The 18985-nt window shown below is 36.0% G+C and overlaps 1 protein-coding gene across 1 annotated transcript; it reads right to left on the bottom strand.

Annotated features, from left to right (window-relative positions):
- Positions 1-579: 579 nt before the first annotated feature.
- On the bottom strand, positions 580-3376 carry LOC306880829 (homeobox protein engrailed-2b; the record flags this gene model as incomplete). Its single annotated transcript, XM_079434604.1, has 2 exons — positions 580-896; positions 2905-3376. The coding sequence occupies 2 exons, from the start codon at positions 3374-3376 to the stop codon at positions 580-582; spliced, it is 789 nt and encodes a 262-aa protein (XP_079290730.1).
- Positions 3377-18985: the final 15609 nt, after the last annotated feature.

The raw sequence follows: 18985 nt of genomic DNA on the forward strand, positions 1-18985 counted from the left end.
AAAATGTGAGGACATTGGATGTGTAGCATCCTTTCGGATAGTATTTTAGACCATAGATCTTTTAAATACAATATACTGAATTGTTGTAAGCATGATATGATGAAATGCAATGTTGTCTTTTTTAAATAGCCTACCATGTCTCTGTAACACAACTCCAGTCAATAAAGTAAAACATTCACCCAGTAATAAAATTATGCATGAAAACAAACGTCTAAATCAGATAAAACATTTTGACCATTTATTTTAAATCACAGTCGCCTGAATGCAGCAGAAAAAATCTTTGGACTTCAGCATGGATTTAACACGTTCACTTGTGGCTCAACGTCAAGTGTCCATCAAATCGCTCCCCCTTTTTTAAATAAAGAAGCGTCCTTTTCTTCGCGCGCTATGAAGTTTCAGTAAGTGTACAGCAGTGATACTAATTGAAAAAGTTTTACACCACTGTACACGTAAAGTATATATACACATAATATTGCAGAATCAAATCTCATACATATAATTTTCATCCGTTTAATGCTGGTATTTTGTACACTGGCCCTTGCTTGGAATTATTGCATTTCAGATGTCCTGTCCTTCACGTTAATCACTGTCTGATTTGTCGTCGTCCTTTGTTGTAGCGTGATTGTATAGTCCCTGTGCCATCAGATGCAATGCAAGTGAGTTTTTGCTCCCCGAAGCTTTTTTAATCTTCGCTCTTTTGTTCTGAAACCAGATTTTGATTTGAGACTCGTTGAGGCCGAGTTCCTGGGCCAGAGCTTGTCTCCTCTGCTCCGTCAGGTAGCGGTTATTCTGGAATTCGTTCTTGAGTCTCTGGAGTTGCTCGGCTGTGAAGGCTGTTCTTGGACGCTTGTCTTCCTTAGTTGGATTAATCTTCTTTGGTTTGCGCGATCTTGGTCCTGCATTTCAGAAAGTAACGAAAGAGATTACATTTTGCTCGTGCCATAAATGCACGTCACCTATTAATGTTGTGTCAGTAGCCTATTTTCAATATAATTGCTTAATAATATCACTATTAAAAATAATACAACAAGAATCAATAATGCTGTTTCAATAATAGCCTAGTGTTACACTCTTAAAAATAAAGGTGCTTCACGATGCCATAGAAGAACCTTTTTGTCTAAATGGTTCCATAAAGAACCTTAAACATCTGAAGAACGTTCTTCAGATTATAAAAAGGTAGAGATGGTTCTTTTAAAGAACCTTTGACTGAATGGTTCTTTGTGGAACCAAAAATGGTTCTTCTATGGTATCGCTTGAAGAACCTTTTGAAGCACCTTTACTTTTAAGAGTTACTCTTTGGATCAAGGATTCTTTCAGATCGAATCTTTCAGGGGGTCTGCTCCAGTTTTGACTATGGAAGCATGGTGTAGTAGTGATGGGGGTGGGGGTGACTTTCAGAAAGGGAGGGGTGAAAGAGGCTTTCCCCTCTTTCTGTTACCATAGGAACTACATTTAGAGCAAGTTTACAAAACGTTCTCTTATAAGAGTAGCACCTGTCGTTCAATGCTAGTATGCTTACCCACTGCATATTCTATTTTTACTTAATTCTTAGCCTACACAGTGCACCCAAAGGTTCCGCGTGGTCTGAATGCTGACAATAGATTGATCGGCAGCCTATGAGATGAGCTCTTGCACGCATCCTATTTTACTCCTTTTATATTTTAAACTGAGTATGATTTCGATTGTAGGCTGCTGTTATGATACAATATTAATATTTTCACCTTGTATAATCGAAAAATCAATTTAAGGAACCATTAAACGTACTCGCATCATGACAAGGGGTGATAAGCTACATTTTTTAAATTAGTGTGACCTTTCCAAATATGCATCCCTATATAGCTAACAATGTAGAGTGCTTCATTGTATACAAACTTTGGTAAAATTATGTTCACAAACTGCATTTTCTATAGAAATGGGTTTAAGATTTAGGCCTATTCGCAAGATTATTGTAGAATTTATTAATCAGAAGTTTTGTGACAAAAAAATAAATAAAACTTGCGTTGCCACTTTTTCGGAAGGCCATTTTGTGAGCAATTTGAACTTCATTTGAAATTAGTTCATTAGAAATGCTGAAATAGGCTACTGTCTAAAATTATCCAATTTTTGTTCTATCGTATATGCCGGTAAGTGCAGGAATAGCATGTTTATTTCAGAAGCTAGTTTTGAAGAGATCTGATTTAGCATTTAGCTTCTGTGGTGCGTCCAACTCCATTGTCAAAAATATGCTAATTAAATATCAACAAAGACATCGAAGTAACAATGGCGCAAAACTACCCGTTCATTTTTTGAAAATAAAGGCAAAAATGTGCCATAATTACATTCCTAAAATTGTAAATAAATCAAATCATTTCTTTTCTTTAACAACTTAAGAAATGTCAAATCAGACATAAACGAAGGGACATTCACCGTACGAAACTAACGTAGTTTTTGGGCTTTTCTACTGATTACATAATAGGCTACTACGCCTAAAATAATATGTAATAAAAATAATCATAATTCTGATTATTAGTATGGTCAAAATAATATTAAAAACAACAATAAAAAGTATTAATAATTATACACATGTAGCCTATCATAGGCTACAGCAGCAGTAGCCTATTTTATACATTTAAAATATTTGTAAATATTAGATTTAAATTAATAATAATAATACAAATATCTTCGTAGTTATTCCTTTTAATTTAAGAGGACAGACTTCATAAAAGAAAACTCCCTGACTCTTGGCGGGCCGTTTCATATTCATAAAGAACATTTGTTCTTCGTTTTCGTGCCCCCTTTCCATCGATACATTTCTGTAGTTTAGCGTTTTATTTGCTCACATTCGAGTCAAAGCACATGCGCACTTTTATAACAGGTAATATTTGAGTACATAAATTGAACTTTGAAGAGAAAATAAATGTTTACCTGATGAAGGTCTGTCTGAATATCTTGTGCAGTATACCCAAGCCGGCCAAAGCATTGGTTGTTTCGTCTGCGCAGCGTTACTTTGCGAGCAATCCGAATCTGAGCTTAAACACTGATCTCCAGTCTCTGCACGGGGTTTGAGAGGTGCGTCCTCGGTAATATCAGTTTTTTTAGACGCGCTCACTGGGTGAGGGCTCGAGGTTCCTTCCCCTGACACTGGAGCTCCTACCTGCCCTGACCCGGGAGCCGATGGACAGCGGTTCTCTCTTTCAACTATATTAATTTCGTCGCGCCTAGCCCCTTCTTTCCTGCGACCAAAGTCTGGTCTCAAAATGTTGTCGATGTAAAAGTTGGTGATTCTGTGAGGGAGTAGGTTTCCAGGAGCCTGCAATAGGGGTAGAATAGCCCTATTGGACTCATCGCCCGAATCCTGGCGCTCCACATCTCTGCTGCTGTGATCATTTTCTTCCATAGTGAAACTCTCCAAATGTTCTTTTTAACCCCTTTCTCTCTCGCGCACACACGTATGTTTGTGTTCCAGTTTTTGTGGTATATTTTCCTTATTTCTTAGCTTCACTGCAAAGAGAAACAAACAAGAAAAAAGGACAAATCCTTTTTTTCTGGTTCTTTTGTGGGTTAAATACGACGAAACCGCCTTGTGTGCGTAGAAAGAAAAAACATAGTTTTTGAAAATTAATTCCACAGTGTGCCCCTGTCTTTATATCTACTTTGTAAAACATACAGGCAAATTTAATCTGTGCAGTATCAAAGAAGTAGACCTGCTCTAGTAAATAAGGGAACGCAAACTGGCTCTTGAATACTTTCACTACGGATTTTTGTTCTTATTTTTAATACGAGTCCCCCGGGTGACGTCGCAGTCCGGTATCCTAGACACGTGCCTTTGACCAATAAATGGAGCGAAATTTTATCACATGACACAGTGACTCTCGAGTAAATGACAGCACCCAACCTCTCCTTATTCTCAGTGCTTAAAGTGATAGTACTCTATTAGCTCAGAAGCGTTCAGCATCCCAATATTTTGCCTTTTCAAATCACAACTTAAAATATCAACAAATTTGCCTGTATGCGGAACCTATGTCTTTTTGAGTAGTCTCGTAAAACTAAATGGTTTATAAAACGCACTGGGGGAGGGGTGTGTTCATTTTTACACCTAATTCAGTGGTAGGTCACACACTGTCCAATTTCGTAATTTGGTAGACTTCTTATTCCACAGTAAGCATTGCTGTGCTATTTTCACGGTAAAATCAATGTCTACACCAGAGTATTTAGGTACGATAATGAAGTAACAAATTACGCACGGCAACTCTCTATGGAGCGTCACTCAAAACAACTGTTTTCATTTCCCATCCGTTTCCATGTCAGTTTTTAATGTTTTACATGCATTACGTTCCTCCTTATAGATCAAACCGCCATTATTTGAGATGTTAGTAGGCTATGCGGTGTCCCTGTTAGTCTGGCTTAAGCGTGTTGTGATGTGATTAGGGTAGGTTATTTGTATCCAAAAATATTTAGTTACATCAATCGCTTTATCGTATCGTTATAATGGTTCGCCGAAAAGCAATTCACTCCAGTAGTTTTAAATAGGAGTAGATGAAGTGGCTGTGGCGCTTTAAAAGAAACCAGCGAAGCAAACTAACAGTGATCTTTGGAGCGTACATGGCGTCCTGGAGCGTCAAAATGAAACAAACGACCACTTTAGAAGTGAGCTTATTGGAAAGTTCCAGTACAGGGTTTTTGGCCTTGGTGCAAATTAGATGGGCTAACTAAAAGGTGACACATGGCCCATGGTATTTGGCTACATAGTAGCTTATTAGCAGAGCTTACATATCACTCTCGTGCTCACTTTTTCGTCCCTGGAAAATCGTGGAATAATAAAGTCAACTTTTCGTTTTCATTTTCGACTTTACTAAGGGATCTTCGGCTTGACTTAATGACCGTAAGTTTAGATAATTCTATGTCTGCATGTCCAAAGTCGTTGTTTAAAATAGACACGTGCCAGTGACACAACCATTCTTGTGGTAACAGACACATTTATGAAAAATATTGCTATGCAATAGGCCTACGCAGTTTTTGAATGGGATATTGACAGAATAGGCCTACTACTTGTTTAGAATCGTTGAACTTGGGACGTCTGAATGTTCAGTGTGCACGGTGATCACTAGCTTATGTGAGGTCATCATTGGCCACAAAATAGCAGGGGTTTGGATAACTTTTTATATATATATAGCTTTTTATCAAGGTGCAAGTCTTTAATTTCTGGGTACTTGTGTGTACCTGTGATCATTGTACTTATATTTATAATTGCGGTCGTAATGCTTACGTCTATGGCTAGCCTACTAAAAGCTCTTCAATTAGGCTATCGTATTCTCAAGTATTTGATATCTATCGTAATTAACTTTTTTTTTTAACATACTTTAACTATTACAGAGACCTTAGGGCGCTAGAAAAGTAGGCTTTAAATGAAGGGTTCTTTCACAGGATATAGGTTTGTTTAAATTAGGCTACCTATCTCGTCAAAGATTCTGTAGTCTACACAAAGACTTTTAAGATATAATCCTACAAAGGCATGTTTGGGGAAAATATGTATTTTAGTTAGGCTATGATAATAACATTGTTATGTGCAGTATTGTTATAAGTGACATTAACCAGCCTGTTACTTATTGCAATCAAACGCCTACGCTCTCTCCAATTCCTGAAAACAAGCCAGTGCAATATGCCACCTCCTAACTCTTGTTTCAAAATATTTTCAAATGTTGACATATAAAAATAAAAACATTAAGAGTGAACAGTTTCCATATTATGTTATTTTCGGTTTACTGATTTGTAAATGTGAGTTTAATATGATGTTAATAACATGACATTAAAGCTAGCCTGTGTTTGTTTTGCAACGACAGGGCAAAGCTAAAAAAAACAAGTTTTCCTCACAAAGTAAAAGTCTTGATCATAAAGGAGGCCTAATTGTAAAGTAAAAAGGTGACCCTATGTTTCTAAAAGACCCTGTGCCCACGTGACATTTTTCACTTTCCCAAACTAATCATAACAAAGAAACGATAAATAAAACGCCAAACTTTTAAAAGTTGTCATATTGCGGCTCGGGGTAATTTGATACATCATTTTAGAGGATTAACACTCTTGAATCACGTTGGCTTCCTTTTGGGGTTATGCAGCCCGCTAAAAATCAACCATTTAACAAATCAGGAAACAAAAGCTTGCGCGTAAAGGCAACGGCTCAAGTTCAGAAGTCTTTTTATGAACATACTTTGAATATTTTTCATTGTCTTCTTTATAATCTAAATAACGAATGGCTCACGACCTATATTAAAAGTCGAACAGACATGTTCTTGAGTAGACTATTTCTAGTTCTACTAGGCCTATTCTAGAATTTAGTTCTTGTAGTATTAGCACTGATCAGCATTATTTATTTAGAATGCAGCCTGTTTGTGGGTTTCCGAAACTTTTCTCATTTCTGTTTTCTCCATTACAAAAGGTCTCGCGCAGAAGCAAAGAGGGATTTGTGAATGCGTGCAAGAGCTTTTGCCAGCTCACAGATCATAGAGCTCAGATCAGCACAGATGTGACCCAGTCAATGGATGTGATATCGGGCTATAGAACAATGCTGGGGTCACACGGGATCCCCCAGCTTCCTGTTGCCCTTTTGAAAACAAACTGAAGAAATAGGGGGAAAACCTTGAGGGACTCCGAGGATGAGGATAAAGGTTACTGACCACTTCCTGTTTGAGACTGTGGAGCAGTGATGCATATTCATATCACCATTATGTTGTAATGTTCCATTTCTGTAGGTTTAAATGTTTTTATATAAATTGGGGCTTTTAAATCTGTTCATCATAGCTATGACATCATTTGCATATATATTATATATATAAGCAAATTATGCAATCTTAAGTGGTAATAAAGCAGCTTGGTGGGGAAGGACGGTCTAAACTCCCAATTTTGAAGCATATAGCTACAAACTAGTGTTTGGTTATTTTCATGTGAATAATTTTGTGTTTTGAAATATTACCGAATCATTGACCTTTTCCTAGTGAGTGAATGATTCTAATTAATATCACATCAAATAAGAACTGCCAATCTATGACATTACAAGTAACTTCATTAATTGGCCTGGACCAGTTTATATATATATATATATATTTCACATTTTCCGGGCTCTTTGGATAAGTTTGCATTATGACAGTGCGACCTTCGTTGTAAGCAAATAACGTACAAAGCACTGTAAATGCAACAACATTAAAGAACAAATCACAAAACATTTTGTTCACATTAAAGAACAAAACCACAGTAGATTCTCAGTTAGCTGGCCAACTTCAAATGTTCTAAGCCTCACGGGATGGAGCGGAAGGGGACAGCTGTTAGGCTCCCTCAGATATAAGCAACAGGTGTATATCGAGTGCTGTTCATTCAGTTCTCCGAATCTCACTTTACATCACTGTAATGACGAAAACGGTCTCTTTGCGCAGTTCAGGTTAGCCGAAATTGTGGGACCATTTGCAATAGACGTGAAAATTAATTATACTCTCTTCCATGTGTGTTTGTTGCAACACACCTTTTCTTGTGGATTTGCCTATGATGAATGGAAAACACTGCATGAATTTAACTTTGTGTAATTTATATTATATTACACAAAGGTATACAATAAAATACATATTATTTCCAAAATGTTTACACTTTTGAGAGAGAAAAAAAGGCCTATTGACCTCTGGAACATTGGAAGTAAAACTATATGTTATATCGTTCAATTAGTCTTTCTTTTAAAACGTCAAGTGTTTTGGGCAGAGCTTTGGGGGTATAGGCTATATATATATATATATATATATATATATATATATATAAGTAATGCTGTTGCTATTACTATGTTACTATTTTAGTTTTTCCTATAAAGCTTAATGTCTTTCGTGTCCCGCTGTTTTTATGAAAACATCATAAAGACTTTTAAAGGACGGTCTAATAAAGAAACAAAGCGTAAGGTCCATCTAAAATAATATTTTATAGTGTTTGAAACTAAAATGTTTTTGTCAATGACAGTATCGCCCTTTGTTTCCCCTCAGAATCTTTTCGATTTTGATTTTTTTTCCTTTAAAAAATCGTGTGCATGTTTTTGGAAAAATAAAGAGCACGACGGAGATAAAGGGAAGCGTGAAAAAACTGGGCGCCCCGAAATCCTTTCTCGTTATTGTTTTGTAAAAGTTTGTCATTGTGAATCTGAGGTCAGGCATAACCGACTGCTGCACAATAGCGTCAACGCTTTGTGAGCACATTAAATAGAAGAATTCCAGCCAGTCAAAAGCTTTGTTACGTTCTTACTCAAGTTTAAAGTCATAAAAATGTGACATTTACATGAAGCTCTATTACAACAAAGTTTTCGGATTTTCATTATTCGTCTTGACAGTCATTTGATCTCAAAAGCCACTGCTCTTGACTGCCAGCGTGATACATATGCATATTATGCTATAGACTCCTTCTGCAGCTCGAACATCTATATTAATGTATTTCAGATCAATATTCAGAAAAGCTCACAAGGAGAGGAAATGCTCCGTCTCCTTCACCCCCCTCTTTCGTTTTGTTCTGTATAGACTACAATAATGACTGACCCAGATGCTAATAATATCGGTGAAAGGACTCAGCAAGTCTCAATGGGGAGGAAATGACATGGTCATGTCATTCATACAACATCACACCAGTGCCATTCTATGATTGGAAGCCTCTGACAAACATTTCGATTTCATCTCGAGACCACCAGAACAAACCGACTGAGCTTCAAAAGTTCGTAAGTTTTCCTTATTTATTTTTTCATGTTTTTAATAGGTTAGGCTAGTTGTTAAAGCAAAAAAAAAAAAAAAAAAAAAAGTTTAAACAACTCTTGTGCAACTCGTAGCCTATTTTCTTATTTTTAAAGCTAAATTGGCAAAATAATAATGTATATTTACGTCCATATACAGTGAGAGAAACTATTTTAATGGCTCAGGGCTCTGCTGGTGTACTTGATCTGTAGATTACATTAGCCTATTCATGATGTCACTGTGAAGAGATATTTCCCACTGAGAGTACTGTTTGATGTAATAATTCAAATGCTGTTAACTTTAACCAAACAACATTTGCACAAATTTCAAAAAGCACCACATTCAAAATGTGGCAGAATATTCCCTATTTGTGACTTTATATTTTTAATTAGCCTACATTTTAATGTCCAACTCTTGATGAAAGTTTGGTAGTTATTCATTGCTTTTTTGATGGTGTTAATCTGCAGCTCTTTTGCTCGTCGTGTATTGTTGTTGAACCCCACATACTGTAATCATTAAATCGAGCAAAATGTTATATAATAGGATTAAATAATTATTTATTACACAGAGAATTGAACTATTTATGCAATTAAAAAGTAAAACAACAACAAAAAAGTAATAATATTTCACCTAATTTACTGTATGTGTATTGGATGCCATGCAAGGTTTGGCAGTGTCAGAATGTCATTTGGGACGAGCCTTTAATTGGATGTTGCACTGTGACATCACAAACCACCATTAAAGTAATCCCAGTGCTCTAAACCTCGATTAAAAAAAACAAAAAACAAAAAACTGCTGCATGGCTCGAGGAGCTCTATTCAGCCATTTTGGTCTGAAATTGTATTTAACTTTGACAGATAAACCACGTCTGCTGTGGTGTAAAGGACCCTTGTGCCACAAGTGAAGGGCTGAGAAAAAGCAGTTAAACAATTCAGCATAGAATAACAGTTGTATGTCGTCAGGATTATTATTAATATTATGAATCAGATAATGTGCTATTTAGCTGCAGTCCGTTAAGCCAATGCTGGCCTTATCCTCGGTTACATCTCTTGATGTTGAAGTTTTAATAAATAAATAAACATTGGGCATCTCTTGGGAAAGATTCTTGAAGCACCATGCAGCAAAAGGCAAAACAAAAAGCGAGGACACACCAATAATTATTTTCCTTGTTACATTTGTTATCTGGGTGAGTTTAATAATTACTTCTGGTCCTTCCTTTAAATAATTCCTCAAAGATATGAAGCCGTTTGATTATCTGTCTCCAGCGTGCCAAAATTACAAGGTATAAAATACCTTTTCATCTCCTTCACGATTAATCTTTATGTAAACTTTTATCACATTTTCCGAGATCACCAAACCTCATTACACCTAATGTTTAAAGTGTATGCAAAACGGTGACACTTGTAATACCATATGCATTTAAATTGGATATTAAGCGTGCAAATGAAATTAAACGTATCACTCAGATGTAAAATAACCTTGTAAAACAATGTTGATGACAGGTTGTCGCAAAAGTTCCACATCACTGATTTATTCATCCAAAAGAAGACCGCTACACAGATCTTATGTTTGTTTTATCATGGGAATTAATAAAAAAATTAACTTCATAAAGTTTTCAGTTTTCTGTGGTTTCTAAAAGGCGATTATTATTATTATTATTATTTTGCTGCGCTTTGTCTTCAGCAATGAATCATGTTCAAATCAAGAAATATTTTAAAGTTTTGAGTTCTTGATTCTCTTGATTCTTTGGAGATTTAAAATGTTTTGCATAATGTTATGTACGTTTCTCATTCTTCTGAAAACTGAATGGGCTTTTAAAGAACCAGAACATAGATGTGTGATTATATTTGTGTAGATGTATTTTTAAATTTCATCACAATTTTTTTAATTCATAGCCTATATAAAAATATTCTCATATGGCATCAGATTGAAAAGCCCTTTTCTGTTCTAGTTCTATTTGTTAAATAAAATCCCTTCCGTTTTTCCAAAAATGTGTTTTATTTCAGTAGCTACTCCACATTTTCTTCCATTTTACTGAACGTTTATGAATTGCAACTTTTGATAGAAAGTAATTTTTTTTTAAAAAAGCAAGGATTTAAAGTTTGCTTTTCAACCTAATTAGCGTGATTAGACACCGTAACTTCAGTGACTTGAGCATGATATTTGCCAGCTGCAGGGAAACGCATCAGCGGTGCGTCGGCTTCATTTTCCTTTGTTTTAAACTGACATTATGCATTTAGGGATGTGGCCATGTTCATTGGTGGTTCACGACCATATGGGTCTATGTTCTCATCTGTAAAACCCCAACTCTCAAATTATGCTGCGATCTGAATCTGACTCCGTGGCTGTTTTGCCATCCAGGAATAAAGAAAATATGTGATAGCACTAATAGGCAATTTAAGTAAATTATTTGCCCGTAATAGTCGTGAAATTATAAAGACAGACTAATTTCTATGAATTTCACCTGTTAGACTTACATGGTGTCAAAAAAATGTCAAACTTGGACAAATGTTGCGTCTTTGTGTCAGTAGGCTACGAAATGTTACTAGACTAGAACGTTTTACAAATTTGAACTGAAATTAAAATTTAATTGTAATTTATGTTTTAATGAATTCGTCTTTCTCGTATGAGATCGGTGACCTGTACAGCAACTATTACTTTGTTTTATACATTTTGAAATGACGTTGAAATTCAGCTGTGTACAAAGAAAAGGAGACCTTTCACCCTATTTTGGGTAGTGCCACCCGCTCAAGGCATGACTGAAATGTGAGCTAAAGAGAGGTGCACTGAGAGACAGGGATGCATCTTACTTATTAAAGGCTCAGCGGAGCTCAACGCGCTCTTTGGACTGCTCTCTTATGAGACGGAAGGCCCTTAAGCTCTTTAAGAACCCTAACAATTGAGGATTTGGGTAATGGCCCTCTGCAAATGTTTTACTGACAAAAAACTCCAAAATGTTGCCAGCTGTTCTTATTATTTTAGTGTAGAAAGAGTTCTTGCATTGTTTAATATAATTGTTAGTTTTTATATAATTGTTTTTTAAATTAGTGTCAAGACTTTAACATTTTTGTGAAGGAAAGTATATCTTATAGTTCCTTTAACCGTTTCTTATAGCCTATGTTTTTCACAATTTTTATTTGTATTTATTTTGCCTTCATTTATTGCTTTTAAATTATCCTGCATTGTGGCAACTTTTTTACAAGAACAAATATTCCATAGCCTCTCAATTAATATGAACTAATTAAAGCTTACATGCATAATAATTAGCAAAATGCTGTTTAAAATAGTTTTAGATTGATTAAATAGCTTTTGATTTTAATTGTGTATCGAATTGGGACAAGTTGCTCCAGATGGTCTTCTCTTACAATGATTTATTTTCTGTGTGATGCTTTTCCAAATCATCCTAATTTTGACACTCAGCAGGACAGTATGATTCTTGACCTTGACCTTACATGGAGTCATTTTTGTAGGTCAAAACCAGCATAATACCTTGCAATCTGCTTATGATAATCTCACTCATCAAGTTGAAGTATGTTGTTCTTAGGGATGACTGCCCTAATTAAAAACGTTGCCCCGTTTTTTCATTTAACTCTACTTATTAACTCCCAATGTAAGTACTACTGTAAATCAACCCAAGGGGCATTTTTGTTAAAAGCACTGCTAAGAAAAAGTCTGTTCCAGCAGGTCACTATTTGGTTTTCAATTAATATCGTATTATTAAAGTATAATAGTCCTAATGATATGATCTCAATTTCTTTGGGGAGCAAGCCCTTAATTTAATTTTCAAAAACTGTTGAACCTCAAGACCCTGTGTAGTTTTTCCTTGTGATGTTTAAATTCTTTAAAAAAACATTTTTAAGAGAGTTTTCATAGCTAATGAGAAATTTTTATGTGTGTGCATAAAAGCAATTAATAATAGACTCATTTGCCATCATAGCTTCTTTTTTTAGAAGCTCTTTTGTGTGGTGACAAAAGTGAACTTAAAGGAAAATTACAGTGTCACTTAAAAAGAAAGAAAAAAAAGGCTCTGACCCAGTCAAAAAAAAACATAATGGTTGGCTATTTATCATTAGGGCAGACTGAGAATTTCAAGACACAACATTGCTAAGCTGCCCTAATGGCTCATAATTGCAATGGATAGTAATCTCTTTCATTTATTTGAATTATTTTTTAGCTCATTCTTTGTAGATTTTCACAGTGAGAAAGGGAAGACAGCTCTGCAAGAATTAGTAATTAGTATAAATTGTTATCCTGTTTTAACGATAGTTTAACATTTTCAATGGTAAGACCAAATTGTGCACTTATTTATTTATTTTTATTTATTTATACCCACTCCTTTTAATATTGTACTGTATTATGTTATGTTATGTCTGTATTATGTTATGTTATGTCATGTTATATTATATTATGTTATGTTATATTAGTGGTGGAACTCTTTTCATTTGGCCTCATGAATTAGAGAGACAATCTCAAATCTGCACACACGAATAGTGACACCGCTGCACTCCTGGCATGTCAGAAGGCAGCCTGGTCTCCTGGCGGGGTGTCTGTCTCTGTGATCTCCTATATACCCTGCAGTCACTCAAGCACCCCTACCAGGCATCACCCCCGCTGAGCCCCTCCTGGCTTTAACCCCACTTAATTACCAGATTGGGCTACAGATACCCGTACTGTACCCCAGATTCCCTGTGTCAACTAGCACTGTTCCCTAACTCTATGGGTTCAACAATAGATCTATCAAGACTTGGAGGGGATCAAAAGTTCAGAGATGTCTTATGATGTATGTCATGTATGACAGGATATCCATTCATGTGTCCATTGGCATACTAATGCCATTGTACTGATGCTGTATGCAGGAGGTGAACAGCAGGAGCAGAGAAAGTATGGTGCGTTACTTTTTCATATTATAAAATGTGCAATACCTTTTGTGTTATGTAAATATAGTTTACTATAATTTCCCAATAATGCCAGTTATGATGAGCTCAAACTTATGGAATGCTTTGTTGGGACTATTTCGAACCGAAAAGAGGATGGGGGGAGGTCATCAGATTGGTTCACTCCAACAGAGGTTGCTAACAGGCTTATTATCTCTGTAGGTAAGCAAATGCAGCAGAGGTAGTACACTGCTCGGGATGTGCAATCTGTTAAGTTTGCAACTTTTCTTAAAAAGCTATTCAGGGTAGGAAAATCTGGCAGAGCTCCCAGAAATCTCTGAGCGAAAGGTTAACTGTCAGTATCCCAGCAGGCAGGAATGGCCGCCTCTCAGGAGGGACTTGCCCAGGAGGAGAGGAGAGGGCCACTTGCTTTTGAGACTGACAGTGTGCAAACAGATAGAACAGTGTCTGGCTTGTGAGGGGTGGGACAGGGGAAATGGGAGGGATGCGGCGATGGTGTTTCACAGCAATGACATTCAGACACACATGTCATTTCCATAACGCCACAGTTTCTGAATAAAATATGTTCAAATTTACTGACAAGCGTGATGTTTACAGAATGAAATGCACAGATGTAAATGTTTCGCAAAACATTTGGAAACAATATATAAATATATATATATATGTCAGAAATGTATATGGTATTTGCAAAATAAAATAAATAAGAATAGTAATGGATTAAGTAAAAAAAATAATTTTGGCCCTTTTGGCATTTAAATATTTATATCTTTTTTCTTTTTCTTTTTGAGGTCAGATAACTTTCACATCTCTGGTAAATCACAAGCATGCACTTACATATTTGAACCAGAGGTTGTAGGCCTCAAATGACATTTTCATCAGTTTTTAATTAAAGTCAATTTGATGTAATTGTTGTCTGTCAAATCCCCTGATACACCACTTGTTTTATTGCTGTGTGTCTAGTTATTCAGACTAATATCACATGAATGCCAAGAAATGAATATTTGATGCATTAATGCTTTAGGGATGAAAGTAGTTCTGTTCCAAGTCCAATTTTGCTGCATGCCTTTCTGATTTAAATGTTGTCAGAATATCATAAATCTCTCTTCTCTTTAGCAGTTGGTGATGCCAAAAGCAAAGTAATTAAGTAATACATGATGTTGGTAAAGATTCCAAAATGTTAATGATGGGTCTTAAAAAAGAGAAAGAGAGATGCATACGATCACTAGTAAATGGCACCAAATTAATAAAATAAAAACATATTTAATTTTACCGTGTCAGTCATGTCACACTTTCAACATAAAGCTGATGGCCACGTATCAAGAGTTTAAATCAACATTTAGTAATCGGGTTGACTGATACTGTTTCAGCAGAGTGACTGAGGATGGAATATTGAATGCAGGCCTTCTGGTCTGAATGTGCAAACATGCTCATCCTCTGGCTCTGATATTGAAATTAAGAGACTCATTCCTTAGAGGGTGCAGTGCCTCTTTTCTACCCCTCGTTTTTTGTTTTCACACATAATTGGTTGGTGGTGGGTGGAGGCACAGATGCAAGGGATGGTGGGAGTTCCCATGATGCCGAGAATGGGCACCTCTGTATTCTGTCTGCAAACAGAGGCACGGAGCCCGGCCAATGACACCGGAATACATTTCCTTGAAGGTTACTGCGCTCATCCCAGCGGCAGTCTGGGCACACTGAGAGAGCTGGATGTATGCCAGCGTCTCTGCTGTGCTCTAACAAGATAGAGAAAAGGAGGGAGTGAGAACGAGAGTAACTTAAAGGGAGAGCAATGACAATGTATGTGTATTGATTACACTGATACCTTATTGCAGGAGCCATCACCATTTAATTTGATAAGATAAGCCTGTAAAGATATATGTGACAAGGTGAAATGCTGTGAAGGGCTAGTTTTTATATAGTCCCTCTGAGAAACTGTGAAGACAATAGGCTACTTTAAGTTTTTTATAGGAATATTTGTCTTTTAAGAAATATCTCTGAAACAGCAAAAACATTTGATCCAAATAAATAAATAGTGAAGTGAATTTATTTTTATCTTAAAGCTTCCACTACAATGTAGCCTACAAAACAACGAGCCTATCGGAACAATTAATGACTACATCCATACGGTATTACAGTAACATTAATGGGACGTTCTCTGAGGTCAGTTCCACTACATTTAATAACAGTTGCTTATGTATGAAATGAGAGAGAGTGAATTTGCGGTAGGCCTACGATAGGAGCGAAATTAGCGCAAGTTAACACGATCTCATGAAAGTGCGTATAGCACGCCAAATAAAAACAAAAACTCGTGGTATTGATACGCAAAAATCGACTTTGGCGGGCATATGCTATGGGTATAGGATTAGGGTTGTGGGGTAGATGTGTATCATATGTAGGCTACGCCTACGCGAAAACTGCGTATCATATGCACGTCAACAAATTTCGTATCATATGCACGCAAAAACTGCGTAGCCTATTATATGCACTCCCAAGTCAGCCAAATGAGCGGAGTGATATAGGCTACTGCATCGCTTTGACAGCGAAGAATATAAATGTCAGCAATATGGCACTATTAGAACGCGTAAGGTGCCGTCACATTTAGGCCTTCCATTGAAGTTTGGCGAAATCCATTTCAGCAGGAATCCGAACGTTAGGGAGCTTCGCGTGAGGGCGAAACTTCGCTCATGTAGCCCACCTACAAGTTGGTCGCGAAAATTCGCGGCTCTGGCCAACAGAAAAATAGCTTGGTTTGAAAGTGACTTTTGTGTCAGCATGCTTCATCCATCGCGTATTCACAAGAAGGCTTATTACCTTTTTAGTTGGCAAAATGTCGCTGGAATATCGAGGGTGAAGTCTCCGAACAAAAGAGGGCATTTCTAAATTTGTGGGTACTTTTCAAACTAGTGGGTCTAAATCATCTTCTAAATCATGCAGTAAAAATAATGGTCCTAACGGATCCACCTTGAACACAACTGTTACATATGGTCATTGAAAGAATAATGGTTGTTGTTTTAAACATACAGAGATTCAAAAATGTTAAGCACCCATTTTTTCTTCGGGCTTTTTCATGTAAATTGGGACACATTTTTATCTAATCTGTGTGCTTACACAATCCCTACAGCAGGACATTGTACAAATAATCTTTTGCAATATAATTTTAAAGAATAACTTCATAAAAATAGACAGCCTACTAGTGGATTTTGCTATTGACTATGAACTCATAACCACCTCTTACTGAATTAAAACACTTCAACAGAAACATACATTTAAAGAATTATTAAAGCACTCTAGCAGAAGTACAAATGCATGTAAAGCACTCCAACAGAAGGACCAAAACAAAGAATTGAATCACTTAAACAAATACAGTGTAGTGTAAAAATGTGATTTCATGAATGATGTGTGTGTACTGTAAGTGTTTGTATCCAACTGTGTGCTTAAGTGTGTGTGTGTGTGTGTGTGTGTGTGTGTGCGTGTGTAACATGCTTTCATATTTGTGTGTTTATGTGGTATGTGTAAGTATATGAGAGCAGGCATGTGTTTGTTTACAGCCAAATTTATACACACAAACTTAATATTCACAAATTTCTATTCTTATTTTTTTCTTTACCTTTCATCTGCTTATACAGTTTGTGACATTAAGCAATGTATTATAATTTTTTAAAATTTATAGGATTATTATTATTTTTTTAATAGAACTTTTAGAAAAATAAACTTGCATAACTTTGCATGGAATTGAATTATCACATGTAAACATGTAATTCAAATTTAAATTGTTGGTTGAAATACTGTTTATATTAGAATTTAAACTTGAACAATTCTAATAGTCATAGGCCTTAGCCAGGAAAGGCCTTAGTTAAATTAAGATATTTAAGCAACTTTTACAAAAATGCCTTAGAAAAAAAAACATTAAGGTGTGCATTTTGACACAGAACAATGACACTGACATATATGTCAGAGCAAGATATTTTCAGTCGAGACAGCTCAAACATGCATTTTAGTCTGGGACTAGCTTAAGCCTTCTCTGTGAAACCGGGGGATAGCGGCACTTAACATGTACTTTCTCAGACCTTCCAACTTTTGAGTTTTAACCACACCCATATGATTTACATTTGACTAATCAAATGTTGATATTCAAATAATATAAAAAAAAAAAAAAAAAAAAAACTTTTTATTATTTGTCCCACTTTAGCTGATGTCCCACTTTAGCTGACTTCACCCTATCTATATATGTATAAATGTATATGTATATATATATATTCAAAATTTCTTCTTTTGTGTTCAACAGAAGAAATAAATTCAAACAGGTTTGGAACAACATGAGGGTGAGTAAATGATGACAGAATTTTCATTTTTGGGTGAACTATCCCTAAAGCTGTATAAACACATTTACATATTTAGGTAGGTTACCAAATCAACTATAGAGCAAGGTGTCTTCAAATTCTGTAATCTGAATGTCTTCATTGATCAATGAAGATATTGAATTAACATATTTTGGTGCACTAAGCCAAAACAGATCATCTCTGTCATGGAAAGTGTGAACAAATGTAAACAAATGGCTTTTGGCAGTAATGAATTCATCATATAGGCCATACTGCTTGAAATGTCAGAATGCTTATTGGCTGTCAGAGGTATAGCATAACACCTCTCGGTGAGTAATCTGAATCAGAATTAATTCATCATGTCATAGTGTGTTATATTCTGCTGTGTTGCCAAGTGATTTGATCTGTCCTTCGTTAGCTGTTAACCTTTAATTATGACGAATTTGTGCTGATGGAGGCTCTGGAGCTAGATTAGATTTTCCAAGGATCCCGTTTTTGTCGAATATGACATCAACTGGCCGTTTCATGATATAAAATGAAAGATTCTGAATATTTCTCAGGATGTTTGCCTGTAAATGAATGAAAACCTTCACACCAATTATAGCATGTGGCATATAGTCCAGAAATCAAAGCTTGTACACAGATGTGATGGCTACACCTGAAAAGCGAGTGGCAAATGTGACCACATGGGTAAAATTGGTCTTAATCATCCTGTCACGCTGTGTCAGACAGTCAGGTAAAGGGATGTCAAAGCCTAATTCTCTCAGGTCAAAAGGTCCCATCCCTGCACTGAATCTAGCTGTCAATTAAATGATCTAATTATGCTTCCGATTGGACGCGTTTCAGAGTTTGTCAAGGTCTTTTAATGTTGATGTACTATTTGACCATGTGATGCATAACCATTCATACCTCAAGATCATAGAGATATTTATCTTATATGGATTCAGAGAGATAAAAACAGAAAATACACCTCTACGCTCTTAGAAAAATAATACAAAAGCTATGATGTGGAACCCTTTCAAATTTACCCCATTTACCTCAATTTACC

This window comes from Barbus barbus (genome assembly GCF_936440315.1).
Source record: "Barbus barbus genome assembly, chromosome: 15".
Taxonomy (NCBI): Eukaryota; Metazoa; Chordata; class Actinopteri; order Cypriniformes; family Cyprinidae; genus Barbus; species Barbus barbus.